We start from the raw sequence: 22,067 nt of genomic DNA, 5'->3' as shown, positions 1-22,067 counted from the left end.
GCAGGGAGTGAGGTCTGTCCTGTTGGGGAGCAATTCCAGCTTCACCCAACGGCTCCGGAGCCTCCAGTGTCCGTCTGGGAAGACGGAACAGCAGAGGCTTTGAACCAGCAATAAACACGGGAATATGTCAGGATTGCTCCATGAAAACCAGATGCTGGTCAAGCCAGGCCGGGGAAACTCCCAAGAAAAGCCTGTTTTATTTTTGGAAACGGAAGCTGCTGGCTCGGAGCTGCCCAGCCCCTAAATCAATCCTAACGGGCTCCAAATGGCTCCCGAGATTCCAGCACGGCTTTGAAGGGACTGCACGGAAAATGAGAGGCAGAGAGCGAAGTGACACGAGTCTGGTAGTAACAAAAGGAGGAGGGAAGCGGGATTTGGGCTCTCCAGCTGCAGGGACAAACCACCCTCGGGTTGGGAAAGGGAAAAGAGCGGCAGGACGGACTCAAGACTCAACGGATGCAGCGGAAGGAAAGGAAGTTGTGCCTCCATGGACCCTTCTCCACAAATCTGTCCCTCAGCTGCCAGTTATCCCTGACTTAACGGCTGGAGTTAATGATCCTAGAGATCTTTTCCAATCTTAAGGATTCCATGATTCCATCCCCTGATTCTATGAACTTCTGTTGACTTTTGAAGGAACATCACGTGACCGAATCCATCCCCTTCCAGGCTGGATCCTCTTCCTTCCCTTCCTCCCTCCTGCTCCTCTCCTCTCTTCCCTCTGCAGCTCCAGCAGAATCCCAAGGGATGGAGGAGAGCAAGAGGAAGGACTTAATGCCACGAGATCCCTGCTTGGAGGCCAAAGAACCCCACCACAAACAACGGCCTGGCCGCTCCCCAGTCCCATTGTTTTCCCAAACTATTTCTTGCTCTAAGTCACAACGAATTGTAAGATTCCCAATTAAAACACGGGATGTGCGTGCCGGAGACAAAGCCAGGAACCGCGGGATGGCTTCACTGGGAAGAGGATGGGCAAGAGGAGCTTCACAGGACTGTCCTACCAAGACAAGTCAGGATGTGACTCGGGAAGAGCATCTCAGGGGAAGATGGATCTTGGCTGGCCTGGACCACCCAAACCCTGTTGTCCATTTTCCAGACTGAAACGGCCTCCGGGGAAGGTTTAGGTTGGATATTGGGAAGATTCCTTCATGGAAGAAGGCTGTCCAGCCCTGGCACAGGCTGGAATCCCCACCCCTGGAGGGATTTCAAAGCCCTGTGGATGTGGCATTTGAGGACACGGGTCAGTGGTGGCCTTGGCAGTGCTGGGGGACGGTTGAAGTTGATGGTCCAAGAAGGTTTTTCCAGCCCTAACAATTCCTTGATCCCACGATTCTTAAGCCCTCAGATGGGTGTTTCCATGGCACAGAGAAAGCCCACCCTGGCCAGAGTCGGGGTGACAACTCGGCCTCAACCTCCAAGTCACTGCGAAACACGAGGCCAAAGTGTCCAACTGAGACCTTCTGCACCCAAGGGTGGCTCTTCCACAAGATTTTTCCTAAAATCAAGACCTTCTCCACCTCCTAAGGACAGGGGCTGTGGATCAGAGGATCCACAACTCCTCCCTGCCCCTTCCCAGCAGGTGAGGGGCCTCCTCTGCCCCCTCAGGGGTGGGAGAAGATTCCCAAAGCTCTGTCCCACCTGAGGCAGAGCCCAAACGTGTCCTCCTGTCCCTCAACCTCAACTGCTCAAACCTCAGCCCTCAAAAGGATGTTGAGAGAACCTCCCCAGGCTTGGTCCTACAGCTTGTCCTGGTGATTCCAAGAGGGTGGAGCACCAGGTCTGGTGGCCACGTGTCACCTCCACCATGGATGTGTCGGCACGGATCGGCCCCTGGAGCCTTACCTGAGCGCAATCCTCCGGCTGGAGCGGGCTAAGGGACCTGGAAGAACCACGTTGAACCACCACCTGTGCCCTCACCGGGTTGTGCCCCACTGGGAGTGAGTTTTGAGCCTGGGAGAAGCCGTGGGGCGCTTCCCTTGACAGCGGGAACGGCGCCCACGAGCCCAGGCTGGAAACTCATCCCGCCGGGAATGTCAGTGTGTGTCGTGCCGGGTGTGTGGGAACGGCCAACACTCCTCACTACGGAGTGCTGGAGCCCTGGAAGGACTTACAAGTCCTGTGTGTAGAGGTAGAGAAAAAAAGAGCTCACTTAATCCTTTCATGCCAGGAGTCGGGATTTTCCCGGAGCGACGTCCATTGCCGGCAATGGACGCACCAAAATAACGTCGGCATCCCCGAGTTAACCACCTCTGTCCTCCTGGCACCTATCACACTGCCATGCATCAGCCAGCTTCCCAACCATCTTCCCGGTTCTTCACGCTATGGCCTCTCCCTTCTTCCACACGGAGTTGAGGAAAGGAGACACATGGGGAGCTCCAGGCTGCCCTGAGAAGCTGGATGGAAACGGTGGAAATTACAAGGGGATCATCAGCAAGACTGGAGAGGACGTTTCAGATCCCCCCCACCCCGCCCCAGCCAACGGCAGATGTTCCACCACTCCAGGAAAACCAGCTTTTAAAAAGCTTGGATGTGCTGGAAAAGGCACCTGGGGGTGAGTTAGCCATCCCCGTTCCACCTAAAGTGCTTCCAGCTTGGGCTTGTCTTTTAGACATTGGCACCTGGGCCTCATCAGGTGAGTGTTGGACAGAAGCAGTTAACTCTTAGAGCCACGAAAAAATCCAGGACACAGTAAATTCCCAGCTCACAGATTCCCTACGAGTGTTTTACGGGAGAGAAACGAGTTGTCACAACCCCAGGTCAGGATTCTGTGGGTTTTTTTGGGATGGATTTGCTGGGATTACACAAGCTCATGAGATCCAACCCCATCCCAACAACCAGACCATCACTGCAATGACCCAAATTAATTAAACACACAGAGAGGATGGGAATCCACATTTAAAACTGGGAATGTGTCGGGATTCCACAGCCCAATCCTGGCCTCCAGCAAAGCTCTGCAGACACCAAGGCTGAGCTTCCCCAAGCTCGAGAGAAAACCCAAATCTCGGGGTTTAACCATCAGGTTCAACTTGGTTTCAAACCAACATTTTGAAGGAATTTTGTGACACTTCCCACATTTTGTTAGTGGTTTTCAGCAGTTTTTCCGTGCTGGTTCCAAACACTGAGTCTGGATACCCAAAACAAGCCTGAGTGGGCCTGACTTAACTCTAAAACAGGTTGGATTTGTTGACCTTGGAGGTCTTTTCCAACCGCAACAACTCCCTTGGCAACGGTTGGAAAAGGACTTTTTTCCAGCTCCTCCATAAATTCAACCTGACAGCGTCGCTTTGATGAGAAAACCACATCAACATCAAGAGCCTACAAATTAAAATCTGGGAAATGATCCACTTGGGAAAAAAGAGGGGGGAAAGAACCAAAGCACAACCCAGCTTCTCTAGAGAAACATATTTGAGTTGTCTCCCTTCTTCCCCCACTGACACTCAGGGCCCAAATGATGGCTCTCAAAATGTTCAAGAGCCTCTGATTCTTCTGGAAAATTCAGACTAAGGTAAAATTCCCCTTAAGTCTCCCCCATTTATAAATCCTGATGTTTGTAGCTCCCAAGCAGAGGTCCAGGAGCTCAGAGCTCCTGAGGCCTCCTCCGTCTGCGCTGCACAATTAACGCCCGTTATTTTTAATTAACCTCTTTGAATCAATGCTCATTATCAAACTCGAGGGGTAAATGGACTCTTTAGCTCTGTGATGCCTCATTTGATGCTTTAAACTCCTGCCAATAATTAAAGCTGGGCTGATGGTTGATTAAGAGAAGGGCAGGAGACCCTCCAAGGCCTGTCCCGAGCCCACCCGATGACGGAAGCATGGCAGCACCTTGGATTCCTGCTGGATCCTCAGCAACCACTGTTTTTATGCTCATTAAAGAGGTTCCCACTCCTCATGCTCTTGGATATAAGGAATTTAAGATAATATATGGGATATAATCCTACAGAAGCAGCAGATGAGTGGAGAGTTTCCAAAGGTCTGAAGAAACCCAGGAAATGTGGGAAGCTTAGAGTGGCAACTTGGATCCATAGAGCCATGGAATGGTTTGGGATGGAAGGGAACTTAAGGATCATCCAGTGCCACCCCCTTGCCATGGGCAGGGACACCTTTCACTAGCCCAGGTTGCTCCAACCTGGCCTTGGACACTTCCAGGGATGGAGCAGCCACACTTCCTCTGGGAAATCCATTCCAGTCCCTCCCCACCGTCACAGCCAAGAATTCCTTCCCCATATCCCACCTAAACTAAATCCCTCATCTTTTAATTTAAAACCGTTAGTGGAACCTCACCCTAAAAGCTGTTGGCTGAAGATCAAGTGGCCAAGTTGGCCACCTCCAGGACAAGGACACAAATCCAGAGGAGCCACCAAGCCCTTCTCTTAAGAACTTTCTGCTCAAGGAAGACTTTGATGGGAATGAAACCGCTCAGGTCTCAAATAACACCCCAAATCCGGGCGTTTCCCTGATCCAAACACCAACTGCAAACACCCAGCACGGCCTTCAAGGGAACGCAACGTGGCCAAGAGACCCACTTCTGGAGGTTCCAGAATGCAGATGGAAAGCAGATGTTAAGAGGACAAGAAATGCTGAGAATGTTCAGATCATGGAATTCAGAGAATCCTGGAATGGTTCAAAGATTGGGGGGGACCTTCAGGATCATCTTGTTCCACTCCCTGCCATGGGCAGGGACACCTTCCACTAGCCCAGGTTGCTCCAACCTGGCCTTGGACACTTCCAGAGATCAGGCATTTGGGAGGAGCCTCGAACACTTCCAGGGATGGAATTTAGGAGCAGACAGTCCATCAATTTACTTTGACATTGAGGGATTTGCCCACTTCCACCCAAAATGCTCATGGCACTATCTCCAGCCTCTTTTCCCGATGGGATGAGAAGGGAATCTCAATCCCTCAGAGCTGCCCTTTCCCTGAACAGCCTAACAAACAACAGGATAACCATCTTTGTGTTCCCAAACCAAACTATCTCCTGATTCCAGTATCCAACACCTGGAATTCTACTGCAAGTCACACACTGAGCAACCAGAGGATCTACATAGAAAGCACTTTTTGTGTAGAAAAGGCAATTTTAGTTGTCAAACAACTACCAAAAGACATAAAATTCACCCCATTTGCACCCAACCACCAAAACTCCACATTTTTCTCAGGAAGTTGGAGCCGGAGGTGCCTCTTACCTTGAGCTCCTTCCAGCTGTCGAGTAGCCTGGTGGCCAAGTCGCTCACATCCACGATTTTATCCGTTTGCTCCTGGCTCCTCTCGCTCTCCACGTCGGACACGCCCTCCTCCTCATCCTGGGACGGCGTCTCCATGGCCATGGGCTCCTCCAGCTTCGCCCCGTTGCTCTCCTTGGCCTCGGCTTCGGGCTCAGCCTCCAGCTCCACAGGCTGGGCTTTGCTGCTCTCCACGGGCGCGTCCGCGGCGGCTTTGACCTCCTGCTGCTGCTGCTGCTGCTGTTGCTCCTCGGGCGCCTCCACGGGCGTTCCCTCCAGCTGGTCCAGGTCTTCCTTGCCCTCCTTGCCTTCCAGCTCGCTGGTGGTGTCGGAGATGGCGCTGTCCATGCTGTTCTCGCTGATGATCTTCAGCCTGCGGAACACCAGCTTCTTGGGGGTGTCGGCGTCGCCCTCGGAGCTCTGCTTGGCGCCGATGTCGGGGGTGTTGAGGGGGGTGTGGGCGCGGGACGTGTTCTCGCTGGAGTAGCCGTCGCCCTCGCTGAGCTGCGGCACCGCCGTCTTGGTCTGAGCCCAGCGCTGGATGATGGGCAGCACCTTGCTCTCCTCCAGCATGTTCTTGGTAGGGATGGGCAGCAGCTCCAGGGTCTTCATGATCTAAGGGCAAAGGCAAGCGGGACCTTGTTAAAACCGTCGGGATTTAAAGCTCTGTCCAACCTGGAGTTATCTCCTTTTCTCAAGAACTGATGGACATTATCACAGAACCCCAGCATGGTTTGGGTTGGATGGATCTTAGGGCTCATCTCATTCCAACCCCTAGATGGAACCTTCCACTGGCCCAGGTTGCTCCAAGACCTGTCCAGCCTGGCCTTGGACACTTCCAGGGATGGGGCAGCCACAGCTCCTCTGGGAAATTAATTCCAGTCTCTCATCACCCTCACAGGGAAGAATTTGGTGCTATTATCCAATCCAAAATCTAAATACCCAATCTAATCTAACCAGTGATGGTCATAGGCCATAGGTAGGGGATTCAGAAGAATTTCTCCCTGGAAAGGGTGGTCAGGCCTTGGCAGGGGCTGCCCAGGGAGGTTTGGAGTGCCCAGTCCTGGAGGTGTCCCAGGAAGGCCTGGCCGTGGCACTGAGTGCTCTGGGTTGGGGGACACAGTGGGGATGGGGCACAGGGTGGGCTCTGTGACCTTGGAGGGCTTTTCCAACCTTCCAGGGATGGGGCAGCCACAGCTTCTCTGGGCAACAACGACCTGGATTTTAAAGGAATACATCCAACCCACAAAACCCCACCAAAGCTGAACACCGTGACCTCGGAGCAAGTTTCAACATGTCTGAAGTTGGGGTGGGTCCCACCTATCCCAAAAAAAGAAATCACAGAAGTCACAGACTCAGAATGGTTTGGGCTGGAAGGGACCTTAAAGCTCATCCAGTCCCACCCCCTGCATGGGCATGGATACATTGCACTATCCTGGATTGCTCCAAGCCCCATCCAAACTGCCCAGAACCTTCTTGTAGAATCATCTTTAAGAAAGGAACTTGCAGGTGTTTCTTGCCATATAATCCCAAATTTCTTATGGAAAACAGAAACATTCCAGTTCCACTTCAGACCATCAATACCTCAAATTGCCTGTACTTTGGCACAGGGATATAAAGGAAATAAAGCACAGGGAATAAACAGCAACAGTCTTTAAGTCTGGCTTATGAAATCCAACTCAGGAATCTAAGAAAACCACAGGAGCAAATTCCTTCCATTAATTAAGGATCTGCCTCAGGGCAGAAGTTCCAGGGCTGGAGTTCTGAGGTACCTGAGTCTGTTTCCATGAACACTTGGCACAAATTTGCATTTCAAAAAACAAAAGGCAAAGAAAATCCTGGTGATTCTGAGCTGCTAAAAACCTTCACGGAAAGGGCTGTCCAGCCCTGGCCCAGCTGGAGTCCCCATTCCTGGAGGGATTTAACAGCCCTGTGGATGTGGCACTCGGGGACATGGGACAGTGGTGGCCTTGGCCGTGCTGGGGGAGGGTTGGACTCGATCTTAAAGGCCTTTTCCCACCTCAGTGGTTCTATGAAAGCTCCAAATCCCATGGAATTACCGACCTCCAGCTGCAGCTTCAGGTTGTTGGCGGTGCTGCCTCTGCCATCGCCCAGCTCCGTCATCCAGATCCAGAGCAGGGACAGGCCGTGGCACTCCAGGAACGACTTCAGGCAGGACTGGGAGTGCGTGTTCTGGAGGAGCCAAAGTTAGAGAGAGGCCATGGGAATGCCCAGAGACTCCCAGGAAAAAAAACCCCTTTGATTTCCATGGGATAACACGGCAAACTGCTCCATGGGGAATATGGAACCCAGTGCAGAGCCAGAACTCGGCACCCAGGCAGGTCCAGCCTAATTTAAGTGGCCAAAACTGCTGGATTTGGAACAGGAACACAACAGCAGGAGCATCATAACCATCACTGGTGGACTGGGGAATAAAACTTCAGGATAACAGAGTGTGGAGCCACTCGGACGAGCTTGGGATGCTGGAACAAGGGCAAGACCCTCCTCCCACCTTCCCCCTGCTCCTCTGAGGATGTGGCTTTAACAGGACACGGATCCCTCCCCTTCCCAGGGCTGCTCCTCCAGGAAGGCCTTCAGGCAGGAGTGGGAGTGCATGTTCTGGAGGAGCCAAGGTTAGAGAGAGTCCATTGGAATGCTCAGAGACTCCCAGGGAAAAATCCCTTCCATGGGATAACACGGCAAACTGCTCCATGGGGAGTATGGAACCCAGTGCAGAGCCAGAACTCGGCACCTGGGCAGGTCCAGCCTAATTTAAGTGGCCAAAACTGCTGGATTTGGAGCAGGAACACAACAGCAGGAGCATCATAACCATTATCTGGGGAATAAATTTAAGGATAACAGTGTGGAGCTGCTCGGTCGAGCCCGGGATGCCGGAACAAGGGCGGGTCCCTCCTCCCACATTCCCCTTCCCCCTCTGAGGATGTGGCTTTAACAGGACACGGATCCCTCCCTTCCCAGGGCTGCTCCTCACCTGGATGAGTTTGAGGCAGGTGAGTTTCTGCTCCAGGGTTTCGATCCGGACCATGAGCCGGGACAAGCTGAGCACCTGGTTTTTGTCGGACAGACCTTCCCCGTTCTCCAGCAGCGCCTCCAGCTCCCCGTCCACCTGCCCCAGGCGAAGGAAAACACCCCTCAGGCCTCGGCCCACCCCAGGGGATGGAATTCCTGACTCCAGATTCCATCTTCCCTAGGGAGTGGCACTTTTTAGCTCTATAAATCCAACGCTGGTTGGAGGAAATTCCAGGTGGTTGCACCAAAACGCTCCCAAAAATGTGTTTATCTTTTTAGGCAGGAAAACAAACGTGCACTGAGAAATTATCCTTAATCACAGATCAAATTTACCTTTTATAACCTTTGTGAACTGTACAAATTATTCTTTAAAAATTATCCTTAATTGCAGATCAAATTTACTTCTTTATAACCTTTAGAAATTGTATCAATTCTTTATAAACTACCTTTAATTGCAGATCAAATTTACTTCTTTATAACCTTTAGGAATTGTATCAATGCTTTATAAACTACCTTTAATTGCAGATCGAATTTACTTCTTTATAACCTATATTAATTGCATACATTCTTTATAAACCTATATTAATTTATAGATAAACTATAAATGACTTATGATCTTCAGAATCAGAGGAAAACTCCTTTCCATGTGGACAACCTTCCTTATTTAGCCCCTAATCAGTGTTTTAAAACACCTTATATTTAGATAACAATGCATAATAATATTTATTTAATTCTATATTTATTTTATATTACATTTATATGTTATATTTATATATTATACTTATATATTATAGTTATGTATTTATAAATGCAAAATATAATAATAATAATAGCAATAATAAATTTAAATTTATAAATTATTTCCTGGCTTCCCTCACTCCCTGATCCAGTAAACAAAAAACCTGCCTTTTTTAAACAGAGCTTCTCCCAAAAAAACCCTGGGAATAAATCTTATCTATAGGAATAGGGGCTTATATCTTCAAGGAGAGAATAATTACAACTTGGAGGAATTAAAAAAGAGCCTCTGCAGCTTCTTTCAGGAGTTTTCACCAAAAAAAACTCCTTTTCAGTGCTTTGCTCTGGATTCTTCACAGTTTTTCCACATTATGGGAACCCATCCCTGCAATTCCATGCATTGCCTTTAAAACAAAGGAATTGGGAGACTCAAATTCCACCTAGAAAGGGGAAAACTCCGTGTCCTCCCAGCTGCCAAATTTCAGGGAATGTCCTGGATCTTGAGGCCAAGACTGTTCATCTTTCACTGATGGTTAAAAAATCATGGAAAACAAACCAAATTCTTAAAGCCACATGGAATTTAGTGGATTTTAGTTATGGATGAGCAGATACTGGACCTGTGGAAGCCCCTCTTGGGTGGAGCTTTGGGATAAATAACAGAGTGAAAGAAAATATGGATTTAACTAAAGATCCAAGAAAAGCCCCAAGTATTGAGGGACCTCGTGAAACGAAATCCATAGAGTTGGAAAAGACCTCCAAGAGCATCAAGTCCAACCTTTGATGACACATCCATGGAAAAGCCTGACCCCTGAGGTCCTCAGGAGTCCAGTTTTCCCAGGGAACAGGCGACAGGACGAGAGGAAACAGCCTCAAGCTGCACCAGGGGAGGTTTAAGTTGGACATCGGGAAAATTCCTTCATGGAAAGGGTTGTCCAATGGTGGCGTCGCCGCCATTCCTGGTGGGATTGAACAGCTCTGTGGACGTGGCACTTGGGGACACGGTTTAGGAATGGCCTTGCCAGCCTGGGTTTGGTGATCCTGGAGGGTTTTCCCGAGCTCCAGGATTCCTGGGAGCACCAGACTCACCGAGTCCTTTTTCCGGGAGCGTTCCTTCTTCATCTTCCCTCCGGCCGCTCGGATGCTCACCCTGTTCTCCCCTCCCAGGTACCCCCGGCAGTTGGAGGAGCCACAGAAACATTTCTGAGCCTCTTTGCTGGGGGAGGGGACACAAAACTCAGTTTAATCCCACCTCAATTCCACCCCCAGCCAGTTTTCCACCCGCTTTTCAGAGCATCCTCAGGAGAAATGGGAATGTCCCTGCATGGAAAAGCCTTTCAGGGCACTGAATATTCAAATCCAGCCTTTATTCCTTACAGAACTGCCATGATCCTGTGTTGTTTCAGCTGGAAAACAAAGCCTGGGGCACTTCCAGGTCAAGATCCAAGAACCAGAAAGGAAAAGGTGGAGCTGGTGGGTCTGAAAGCCTCTTATCCCACATGGAAATCAATATATTCCTTCTCCTAAGGAATATATAATCAGGATTATATATCCACTAGGAAAGGTTTGCATTTTACAGCGTTTTATAGCTCATTTCTCATATTTTATAGCTCAAAACCATATAAAACAGAGAATAAAGAATGAGCTGAGGATTCACGGAAACAACAAAATTCACATGGAATTTTTTTTTTACATGGATGTACAGTCATGGAGAATAAATATAATAATTATAAATAAAATTAAATTAATTCGATAAATCTATATATAAATGTATATATTTATATATTAATATATTATATATAAATTAATATAATAATTATAATGGTAAATCTAATAAATTCTATTATCTTCAGGACATTTTCCCCAAACCTCTGTTAACTCCTACTTGAAATATCACCCACTTCAAACTATATTCCATAATTCCTTGGGAGAATGTGCAGAATCCACTGGAGGAACAGCACAAGAAGAAAGAACCAGAAAAGCTCAACTCCAGGATCTTCCAGGAAGCAGGAATCATTTTAAAATGCAACTAAAAATTCCTTTCTGATTCTCCTGCTTCCAGGAAGAGCCTGAAGAAGGATCCAGAGGGAAAAGGAAGGGTGATCCTTAAGTTCTACTCCACCATACAACTGGAAAAACAGTAAGATAGGAATTGTAGGCTCGGGTTTAGCCAAGGGATCCAAATCCCAGGCCAGGAAAATGGGATGTGTTACCTGGGAGGCTTTTACAGCTCCTCAGGGATTTCAAAGTCATAAAACAGGGATGGGAGGGGGAAAAGAGGAATTATTAAGGAATATTGCAAAGTCTGGAGTTTTGCTGATTAATAATTAGCCAGAGGAAGAAGCAGGGAAGGGAATTCTGGGGGAGATCCCCCGGAGCAGGGACGCACCCGTATCTCTGGAACTGGTAATCGAAGGTCAGCTCCGAGCCCGACGGCACCAGTTTGGTGGTGAAAAATCCAACCCGGAGCTGCCCATTCACAGTCCACTGTGGAAAAAGCAAGAGCCAAGAGTTATTGCGTGACAAAAACCGGGATTTGCCTCCAACTGACCGGATTAACCCTTGGAACAGCATCACTGGATTTCAAACTCGCTCCGTGACCGGGCGAGTTCCCTGTTTCGAACGCGGTTTTCACCTCAGTGACTCCAAGGAAAAAATCCCAAAATACAGAGACATAAAGGAAAAATGCTTCCCACAGGGCAGTGGGAATGAGAAGGCCCTGGATTTGCTCCAGGTTTTTACCTTTTGTGTCTCACAGTTGGGTTCACAGCTGTGGTTCATGAAGCGGGAGCAGTTCCCCTTCTGGGTCGCGTCGATTATCTGGGAAGAAAGGAGAAATCCAGGAAAACAGATTCATTCCCGGGAATAGGAACCGGAACAGAGACAAACACAACCCACACAGGAATAATCACCTCTTCCTGCAATTTCTTTGGGTTGGAGAATGGGGTTTATTAGGATTTTATTAGGATTTTATTAGGATTTAATGCCCCCCAAAAAAGAGCATTAAAAGAACACGGCTCTTAATTTTCCTGGCAGAGTTCCCCAGTTGGATGGGAATCCTGGATTTTTAATGTTCCTGATCCTTGGATATGCAATGCAGCACAAGAGATTTCTGGAAGATTTTTTGCCACATGCACTGTACTCCAAGGGAAAAGTCATCTCCTGGATCACTTGCAGTAATAACAACTTCCATAAGTTCCTTTTAGAAAGGAAAACTCTCCTTTGTGCCCCTTATTATCACAGAACAAACCCTAAAATGATTATTTGGGGGAAAAAAAGAGGAAAAACAGGGGGAAAAAAAGGAAAAAAACAAGGGGAAAAAGAAGGGAAAGGAGGAAAAAAAACAGTAAAGAAAAAAGAGGGGGGAAAAAAGAGTATTTTTAGCTCATTTATTCTCAAACTCCTCAGACTCAAAAGAGTCCTGAAAGAAGAGACAAGTGGAATATGAGATTAATTCCTATTTATCCAGGTAGGGCCCAAGGCAGCAGCTCCACATCCTACAGAGTTTAAACTACGATAAATCTTTAGGAATATCCCACATATCAATATTCCAGTGACGTTCCTGCCCGTAGGGATTTTGCCAGTTAAAAATATCCCAATATAATGGGGTTTAATGGAAAGGAAATGTGGTTCTTGGTGGACTTGGGCACCCAAGAAGGCTGAGTTGGGCTTGGAACATCTTCCTAAGGACACAATTTCTCCCCTTCACGAGGAAGGGATGATCCATGATCCATCCTTTCCTTTGGAATGACCATTTCTCCTCCCTAAGGATCCTGGGATACACCTGAACTGCTGGAATTTTGTTGGAACATGTTGAAAACTGAGGAATGGGTTACAAAAAATAAGGCATGAAGTCTCCTTTCCTTAGGAAAACGTGTCTAATGGATCCAGGACGTTGCTCCACGCATTCCCAAGCAGTTGGTGTTGCCCACAAAGCCCAGGAAGACTCTCCCAAAGCCAAGCCCAGCAATCCCTGTCTCACCTCATCATTCTTCAGGGCCATGAAATAATAGTGGATGTTCTTGTTCCGGGCATATTCCTTCACCCGAGCCTTGAATTCCTTGTGATCCAGCACCTCCCCGCAGTATTCCAGGACAAAGGTGTTGCTGCAAGAGGGAGAAACACCCCTTGGCTTAGGAAAAAACCACCAATAAACACGGAATAACCCCAGTGGAGGAGGATTTTCTGAACAAGCCTCAGCAAATGCAGCATCAGGGAAAGCAGGAACCCACAAGCCACGTTTTTTCCCTACGAGAGGGAGTGAAAGAGCGGGAAAAGGCCGTGGGAAGAGCTTACGATGGCAGGTCTTTGGCAGCTCGGAGCCCCCAGCCCTTCTTCTCGGTGAGGATCACCTCCACATCCGCGTGCTGCTTCTTCTGGAAGCGCCTGTTGGAGCAGTAGTCGCCGTTGGGACACCGGGAAGAGCTGTGGGAAGGAAACGGGAGCGAGTCGATTCCCAGCGGGACAGCAGTGACCACAGGAAGGGCTCAGATGGGAAACAGGTCCCAGGGAATTGTAACAAACTCGTTGGGAAACCTGGGAATGTGTTTGGCCATAAAAACCACAGCCCCGTGAGGGTCAATTCAAAGGCAGATAATTTATTTCTGGAATACTGGGAATGCCAATCCTGCTGTACTTCCACATCAGACCATCAAAATGGGATGAACTGGGATCTTCTCCCCATGTTTTGGGACTTCTCCCTCCAATATATTCCCTATCTGGGCTATGAGATAAAAACTAAGGGTGGGATTCTGGCAGGGAATTCCAATCCTTCCACTCCAGCTGGTCACAATCCTTGTTCCAGAGGGAATCCCATCAAATGCCCCATTCCCAGCCTCCACTGCCACAGAGCAGCAAAACCTTCCAGGAGGGAGAAGGAGACAACAGCCACAGGCTGGTGAGTCTCTGGGAAGAGGAGATCCAGGAGATTGTGAGCCCTGAGCTCCTGCAGATCATCTAAAGACTGAAATCATGGAATCGTGGAATGGTTTGGCTTGGAAGGGACCTCAAGGATCATCCAGTTCCACCTTCCATTATCCCAGGCTGCTCCAAGCCCTGTCCAGCCTGGCCTTGGGCACTTCCAGGGACGGGGCAGCCACAGCTTCTCCAGGCAGGGCTGCATCGGCTCGAAAGGTCACTTCACGCCAGCGCTGCCCCTTCCCGGGAATTTCTGGGTTCATTTTAGGGATTCCCAAGTCACCTCCGGGACACCACCCCCCAGCCCTTGGAATGGCACTCACCACTCGATCATGAGCAGGCGGTTGAGACAATCCTCCCCACAGGCCACCTCCCCCTGCGCCCGCTCCTCCTTGGACAGGGGCGGGCACTCGCACAGCATCCGCTTGATATCCCGGTGGGATTTGTTCTTCTTCCTGGGCGAGGCGAGGCGTGGAAACACAAGGTGAGACAGCAGCTGGGTGCAGAAATTCCTCCTCAATCCTTACTGCGTTGTTGAAGGACATTAATTTCTCCTCCAGCAACGGGATACAGGGAATGGTGACCTTGGGATAACCACCGGGAGGTACAGGGGTAACCAAGGACGCTCGGCTTGTTTAAAGAGGGAGGTGAGGATTTGGTGATCACAAAAAATGATTCCTCAAGAAGAATTCCCAGGATATTTAACTTTTTTCCTTTCTCCTCCGCGCCCACATTTATTTAGACACCCATTTGTAAAGGGTGTTATTTTAATAAAGGAAATTGGAGGGTTTAGTTACTTCAACCTCTGTTTTATGATGAAAAAGAGAAGAAAATCAGAGCTGCAGGAAATGTAGGGCAGGAAAGGCATCCACTAATTAATATTTTAACTTCCATGAGAGAATTTTAGGAATTTTTTGGAGTGTGGATCCAAACAAGGCAAAAAAAAAAAAGGCATAAGAAAAAAATGTGGGACTTCAAATTACGGTTGTTGGAGCTAAAAAAAAACTCATCTGAGATGATAAGTAAAGACATGGAATAACAAAAACCTTTGGAAACACGCGTTGTGTGTCCAAAATCTTTCCCACACCTGGACAGAATTCCCTGTACCAAGAGAGAGAGAGAGCTGGTATTTGGGGACACCAAACAGGTTGGATCTGAATAAATCAATCAACCAACCTTCCCCTCATATCCTCCCATTTTCCAGCTCTTCCCATCACCTGGGAATGTCTGGGCCCAACCAAGGGATTCTCTTTAGGAAAAGGGATGCAGGGCAGTTAAACACTTCCCAGTGTTGTCTCCTCTCCCCTTGCCAGACATCAGGAATGCAAAATTCCTCCCTTTCCCTCCAAATTACGCTGATTTGGCCACAAAACCCACAACTATCACTGAAGCAAATGGGAGTTAAACCCCAAAACTGCTCCGGGAATCAAAACAAGGATAAAAGAAGCCGTTACCTCTCCGTCAAGTAGACGTTCTCCTCGATGAGGTCGAAGTAACACGGCATCTTGCCCTGCTTGGCAAACTCCTTCCAGCGCTGGGGGTCTCGGAAGTCGTCCATGATGCAAGGCCGGCCCACCATGGAGGAATCCTGCGGCGCCGGCTCCCCCGGCTCCCCCTCCGCCTTCCCCTTCCTCTTCTCCCTCGAGTCCCCGTCGCTCTCCGAGTCGCTCTCCACCTCCGGCCGCCGTTTCTTCGGTGGCCCTCGCTCCTTCACATCGTTTTTCTCCAGAACCTTCACCTCCTCCTTCTTCTCCACGCCGGGCAATGGCTCCTTGGTGGAATTGCTGCTGATCTCGTGTGCCTGCACCGAGCCCTCTTCCTTCTGCCCGGGCAGCTGGGATTTACTGGAGGGGCTGGGATGATCCCAACGATCGTCCTCTTCGTACTCCTCGTGATCCTCCGTCAGGGAATCCGGCACCTGCCCCTGGATCCGCTCGTAGTTGACCACGGAAGGTCTGCTGGCAGATCTCGCATCCCAGTAACCGTTGCCTTGCCAGTAATTCTGGGAAGCGCCGTAGGCTCCGGAGCCCGGTTGGTAAACGTATCCCGAGTACATCCCGAAGCTGCTGTCCGGTTGCTGGTACGTGCTGCTGGGCTTCTCCGTCTGGGGAAAGTCCCAGCCCAAAGCACTCATCTCCTCTGTTGTACGGAAACCATCCAGCCTGGGATAGTCTCCGAGGCTGGACTGGTGGAGCCCACCCTGCCCTTGCCGACTGTCTGGCTTGGAGCAGCTCATCTGGTGTCGGGACACATCAGTGCCTTCAAAACTCTCGGGAAGACAGAACGGCTGCTCATCCGGCCGGACCACGGGCCTTCCCATGGCCACCATCTCCGTCAGCATCATCCTCTCCTCCACGCTGGGCTTCCCATGGGAATCCGTGGTCAGGTCTGCCTGGCTTGTGCTATCCACACCATCGCTCTGCGCCTGGCACGGATCCACCCGCAGCTCCTCCACCTCCTTCCTGCTCAGCTCCGTAGATGTTGCCGGACTCTTCTCCATCCCTCTGGGAGAACTCCTGCTCTCCACCTGAGATCCACCTTTACTCTCCAGCCTCTCCTCATAATAGGGCCTGCTGGGCTCGGGCCGCTCGTCGTCCCAGTGGTCGGAGAAGCGCCGGTTGCCTTGGCTGCTCCGGGAGGAGCCCGGGCTGTTCTCCTCCATGGCGATGGTCGAGTTCTTGGGAACCACCACGACGGATTGCAGCCGCTTCCGTGGCGTGCCGTCGTCGGAATCCGAGTCATCCGTGTCGCTGTCCTCGCTGCCGCCCACGCTGTCGCTCTCCCCCGTGTCCGAGTAATCGTCGTGCCCGGCAGGAATGAATTCCACGGCATTGCCGCTGCTGTCACACGTCGGGGCCTGAGTCACCGTCTCCGTGTCCTCTGCCGTGACAATGACATCGGAAGAGGGATACAGGACGTCGGGAAAAGCCGAAGCCACCAAGGGCCCGTTTCCCTCATCCCTCTCAGTCAATATGCCAGGACATGGAACCCTCAACTCCTCCAGTTCAGCTCCCTCAGTGGAAACAGCGCTTTCCTCCACGACCTGTCTGCTGCGCTGCTCCAGCGGCACTTCGGAATAGTAGGAATGTTCATCTTGGAACGCCTGTTTGCTCTTTGCTGAACCAAGATCAACGTGCTGAGCGCCCAACTCCAGTACCTCTTCGGCTTCCGAATGCTGGAGCAGCTCCTGGTGCCCAGCCGGTGGCACATCCCATTTGGAAGAGGTGCTTTCCTCCGGCACGGGATGATCCGACACGAGCCGCTGGGAACAGCCATCCTGGGAGGAATCCCTGCTCGAGCTCTCCACTGCCAGGCTAATTTTATGGGAAGGATGGCCGTGCCCATCCTCGTAGGCAGACTTGGGATGGGGATCCTCCACACTCTCGTAGTCGCACGTCACCGTCTGCGGCTCCACCTGCACGTCCAGGAAAGCCTCGGATGGAACTTTCAACTCCGCTGGTTCCGCCTCGATTTCCACTTCCGAGTGGTACAAAGCAGGGGCGGCATCGTCGGAAATGTAGCAAAAAACGGGTTCTTTGGTTTTGTCACACGGAGTCGCCTCCTCATCCGCCTTCTCCAGGGAAGCTTTAGTGGGATCTACATTCACGACGGCGAAAGGGGTGGGTTCCTCCTGCTGCTGCAGCACCGGAGCCTCCGCTTCCTGGAACAGGCTGTTGCACTCGCTGGACTGGACCCGGGAGTCATCTGGCTCTTGCTCTTGAGACACATCCGCGCCCTCAAACCCATTGGATGGCAACGGATATGACGAGCTCGTCTTCACAACAGGTGACACTTCCGACTGGCACGGGCCATCGTCAGAGGATGCAGGAACATCCTCTGCTTTGGAGGCACTGGAAGTTGCCAGCCCATCACCCCGACCCTCCGGGGAGCCGTTGACGCTCAGTTCCATGGGGAAACACGTTCTTACTGGATCGTGCTTTACCTTAAATGACGTTTCCGGTTCCGTAACACTGTCGTGGCTTTCGCTTCCTGTGGGTTCCTCGGATTTGGAGTTGGCCAAACCCACTGTTGACTCGTCCGCCTTCGGCAGCGCGGGCGAATCGCTGAGCTGATTCAGCGGAGAAAGTGTCTTTTCCCTTTCCAGCTTTTTGGCAATGGACACCCTGATCTCATTGCTCTTCAGACATGAGCTCTCTAAATCTAGAGAATTACACTGCGGCTTGATTTCCTCGAGCGATTCTGTACAACAGAAAGAACTCTTAAATTTATCAGGCTTTGGCGCGGGGGTCTTGGAAGGGGTGGATTTATAGCGGGAGGAATTCACATTACTGTCGGGCTTGGAATGGGAATTCCCCTTCCGATAGCCCAGTTCATCGAGGGGAGAGCACCTTTTGGATACTTCACTTTCGGAAGTCCTTTTGGAATCTCGATCTGCTTTCGACGACGACCTTCCTCTCCTCTCCACGTCGGCGTGAGACGACTCCACTTTGCTGTCCCGGTCCGACTTGGAGTAGGAAGATCTCGAGTCTCTGTAGGAGGAGGAGGAGTGGGAGGACGTCCGCCGGGAGTCACTCGATCTGGAATGTGTCCTCCTGTACTCGTCCTCCGAGTCCGAGCTCTCCCGGCCCCTGTCCGCGTAGGAACGGGAATACCTGGACCTCTCCCGGTACGGGGAGCTCCGATGGTACCGCCGCTCGGACTCGTAGTAATGCGAGCGCTCCGATCTCGAGTAGGAAGAGCTGGTGCGGGAGCTGCGGTCGGAGCGGGAGCGGGAATGAGACCGGCTTCGCCTCCTGTCCCTGTCGGAGCGCGAGCGGGAGGACGAGTACCGCGAGTCTCTGTCCGACTTCGAGTAGCTCGAGTACTTCTCATCCCTGTCCGACTTGGAGCGCGACGAGGATTTCCCCAGGTCGTCACCTCGGAGGGACGCGGAGCTCCGCCTGGAATCTCGCTCCTTCTCTGTGCTGGAGACCTTCAGCTCATGCGAGCGCTGGCTGGACGAGGTCCTCACCGAATCCTCGTCGGACTCGGAGCCCTGCGGCGCGCCGTCGGATTGGGAGAACTTCCTCTTTGCCCCCTGCCTCCGGGAGCACACCTGAGCGCCCTTGGAGCCATCAGAAACCTCCTCCTCTTTCCCAATATGGGAATCTTCCTTCTGCGGGGTCATCTCCGGCTGCTCTGGCGCGTTCTGGGCGACACGTTCCTCCGCTCCGCGCGATCCCGCGTCCTGCCTGGCCTCGGGTTCTGGGGCCTCCTTGGGCGCCGCGTGGTTCGGCTCCTTCGGCACGGGGGCTTCGGCTTCCACAGGCGGCGACAGCAGCGGCGTCGACATCGGCGTCACCGCCGGCTGTGGCGGAGCCACGGCCGCAGGAACCAGCGGTGGAGGAGGAGGAGGCGGCGGAGGCGGCGGCGTGGGCGGGAATTCCACAGCCAAGGCCGCCGGCTCCGCTCCCAGTGGCGGTGCCGTCGCTGCCGGAGCCGGCGTCGGTTTCGCCGTAACACTGAGCAAGTGTTTCTTAAAATGAATCTTCCCTAGTTCTACCTTCGGTTTCGGAGGCGAAGATTCCTCGGCCGAACCGGCGGCGTCGCCCAGGTCCGGTTTGGTTTTGGGGTTAAAATCAGCGGGAAGGGGAACTGGAGGGTTGGGAGCTTCATTTTGTTTCTCGTTTCCGAGTCCGCTCAGGAATCGATTGGGTAAAGTTTTCTTGGTTAAACTGAAGCTGAAAGACACTTTTTGCCTTCCCTGCTCCTCCAAGTTGACCTTGGTTTTGGTGCCTTTGGGCAGAAAGCGACTGGAAGCGACGCCTTTGAACACGGGGCCTTTGATAAAACCAGCTCTTGGCACCGTTTCGGGTTTGCCCTGTGGGAGGAAAAGAAGAAGAAGTTGGAGGAATTGCGGGGTTTTTGGGGTTTAACAGTATTTTCTTTCACCTGGTGAATTTTTTATGCTGATCAAAGAGAAATGGACACCCCGGCTCTGCCTTCGGCACCAGATCTGTCCTGGACACAATCGATTCCTCGTGCACTTCCAGTTGGAACAAAACCTCCTCTGGGGTTTGGGCTGAGGTTTTTTAACTGACTCATTAATGACCAAAGTGAAAGTCCTTCTAACATTTAATTCTGATTTTTTAAAAAAGAGATGGAGTTCAAAATACAAAGATAACTGAGGACAAAACGCTGCTTTTTGTGCACTTTAAAAAAATACCTGCATTTTCAGCTTTAGAGATGTTTGTTTCCACATTTCAGGAGACTCTGCCTGGATGCAGCCTCTCAGTACTGGAAAAGGCTCCAGGGAGACCTGAGAGACCCTTCCAATGCCTAAAGGGGCTCCAGGAGAGCTGGAGAGGGACTGGGGACAAGGGATGGAGGGACAGGACACAGGGAATGGCTTCCCAGTGCCAGAGGGCAGGGTTAGATGGGATATTGGGAAGGAATTCCTGGCTGGGAAAGTGAGGAGGGACTGGAATGGATTTCCCAGAGAAGCTGTGGCTGCCCCTGGATCCCTGGGAGTGTCCACGGCCAGGTTGGAGCAACCTGGGCTAGTTGAAGGTGTCCCTGTCCATGGTAGGGCGTAGAATGAGATGATCCTTAAGGATCCTTCCCACTCAAACTCTGTCCTTTCCCACCTCCCTCCAACAGCCTTATCCCAGTCACTACTAATTCCCAACAAGTTTCCAGGCTCAGCCACAGACCAACACTAACTAAACCCCCAAGAATTCCCAGCAGGACCCAGTGGTGCACGATGCCTCTGTCACCTCTGGGTGGAACACTCTCCATGTCCTTCCAACCAGGAGTTTTCGGCTGCCTCCTGCCAGGATCTCCCTCAGCACCTTGCAGTCCCAAAACTAGGAATTTTCAGAGCATAAAGCACCGTTTATTTACCCAATTGGGGATTTTCCACCTATTTTAAAGCTTAGGGTTCCTCTGTGTCCCGGGAATGAGACCCCTGAGGGGAATGGTGTGGCACTGTGGGAAAAGGTGTCTTTGTCAACAGGGTTTACCCCCATAAATCTGAATTTTATGGAATTACAGACTGGTGTGAGTTGGAAGGGACCTTAAGGATCATCTGATTCCACCCCCCTGCCATGGGCAGGGACACCTGCCACTGTCTCAGGTTGCTCCAACCTGGTCTTGGATACTTCCAGGGATGGGGCAGCCACAGCTTCTCTGGGAATTCTGTAATTCCATGTTGTGTGGGAAGTATAATTCCAATGGAAGGAGTCATATCAGAACCATTTCAAGCCAGGTTTTGCTCCCATAACTTCGCCATGGCCACATTTTTGGCAGAGGCAGCAGCTTCCCGCTGTGAATTATTAAGTGTTCCGTTATCCTTTAACTCATGGAAAACAATCCAGGGTTTTCCAAGCTCAAGGCACCGGAGTAAATCATTAAATAAGATGGTGGTGGATTGGAAATCCCGGGGTTTTTTGCACCCTGGGACATCACAGATTAAAAAAAATTCTCTTTTTTGACACCTGGGGTTGATTTTCAGTGTGAAAACCTTGTCGTGGTCTCCACGTGACTCGTCTTGGCGTCCCAACCCAACATCCAATTAGAATTTTGGCAGTAAATTAACTCAATGTGGGAAAAGTGGGAGCACAAATCCAAAGCATTCTGTAAAAATGGGTGTTCTTTGTGTGGGGATATTTCAGGGATGATTTTAAACCATTTCCATGGCTGGAAGGGCACCCAAAACCTTGGGAAAAAAGTGCATGTCCAGCTTGGAAATGGGATCCTCTCACCCCGACTGTCTCACAACAATATTAATATTTATTATTCTAATTATTACAATTTAAAAATTCTTATTAAAATTTCCTGAAAATATTCCCAAAAAGGAACTATTTCCCTGCTTCCCAAATTTTCCCCCAAAATTTAGTATTTAAAATTATATAAAATTATTAAAAATAAATTAAAAATATAATAATAAAGTAGCTTTAAATAATATTAATACATTACAGTTATTAAAATTAAAGATTATCAAAATTATTAAAAATCATTCCCAAATTTTGCACTCATTCCCAAAAATTAGTAGTAATAATAATAATTACAATAATAATAATAATCTATTTAAATGTAGTATTATTAAATTTTTTTAATTATTGTCACAAATTATTCTCCAAAAAGAAATATTTCCCTTCTTTCCAAATTTTTCCCTTATTCCTCCAAATTAGTATTTTTAATTATTAAAAATTAAAGATTTAATAATAATAAT

At 50.2% G+C, this 22,067-nt stretch overlaps 1 protein-coding gene across 1 annotated transcript in view; it reads right to left on the bottom strand.

The window, feature by feature from the left end:
- The window catches only part of SETD2 (SET domain containing 2, histone lysine methyltransferase), a 63,557-nt gene that overhangs the window by 41,114 nt on the left and 376 nt on the right, over positions 1-22,067 (bottom strand). Inside the window, 10 exon segments of the mRNA XM_029964673.1 lie at positions 5,180-5,830; positions 7,280-7,408; positions 8,208-8,342; positions 10,067-10,193; positions 11,367-11,464; positions 11,720-11,797; positions 12,960-13,083; positions 13,274-13,402; positions 14,218-14,349; positions 15,349-19,715. Coding sequence (XP_029820533.1) covers positions 5,180-5,830; positions 7,280-7,408; positions 8,208-8,342; positions 10,067-10,193; positions 11,367-11,464; positions 11,720-11,797; positions 12,960-13,083; positions 13,274-13,402; positions 14,218-14,349; positions 15,349-19,715 — 5,970 coding nt within the window.

This window comes from Manacus vitellinus, unplaced genomic scaffold, assembly GCF_001715985.3.
Source record: "Manacus vitellinus isolate BGI_N305 unplaced genomic scaffold, ASM171598v3 scaffold_78_pilon, whole genome shotgun sequence".
Taxonomy (NCBI): domain Eukaryota; kingdom Metazoa; phylum Chordata; class Aves; order Passeriformes; family Pipridae; genus Manacus; species Manacus vitellinus.
This window is presented reverse-complemented; position numbering and strand designations above follow the sequence as displayed.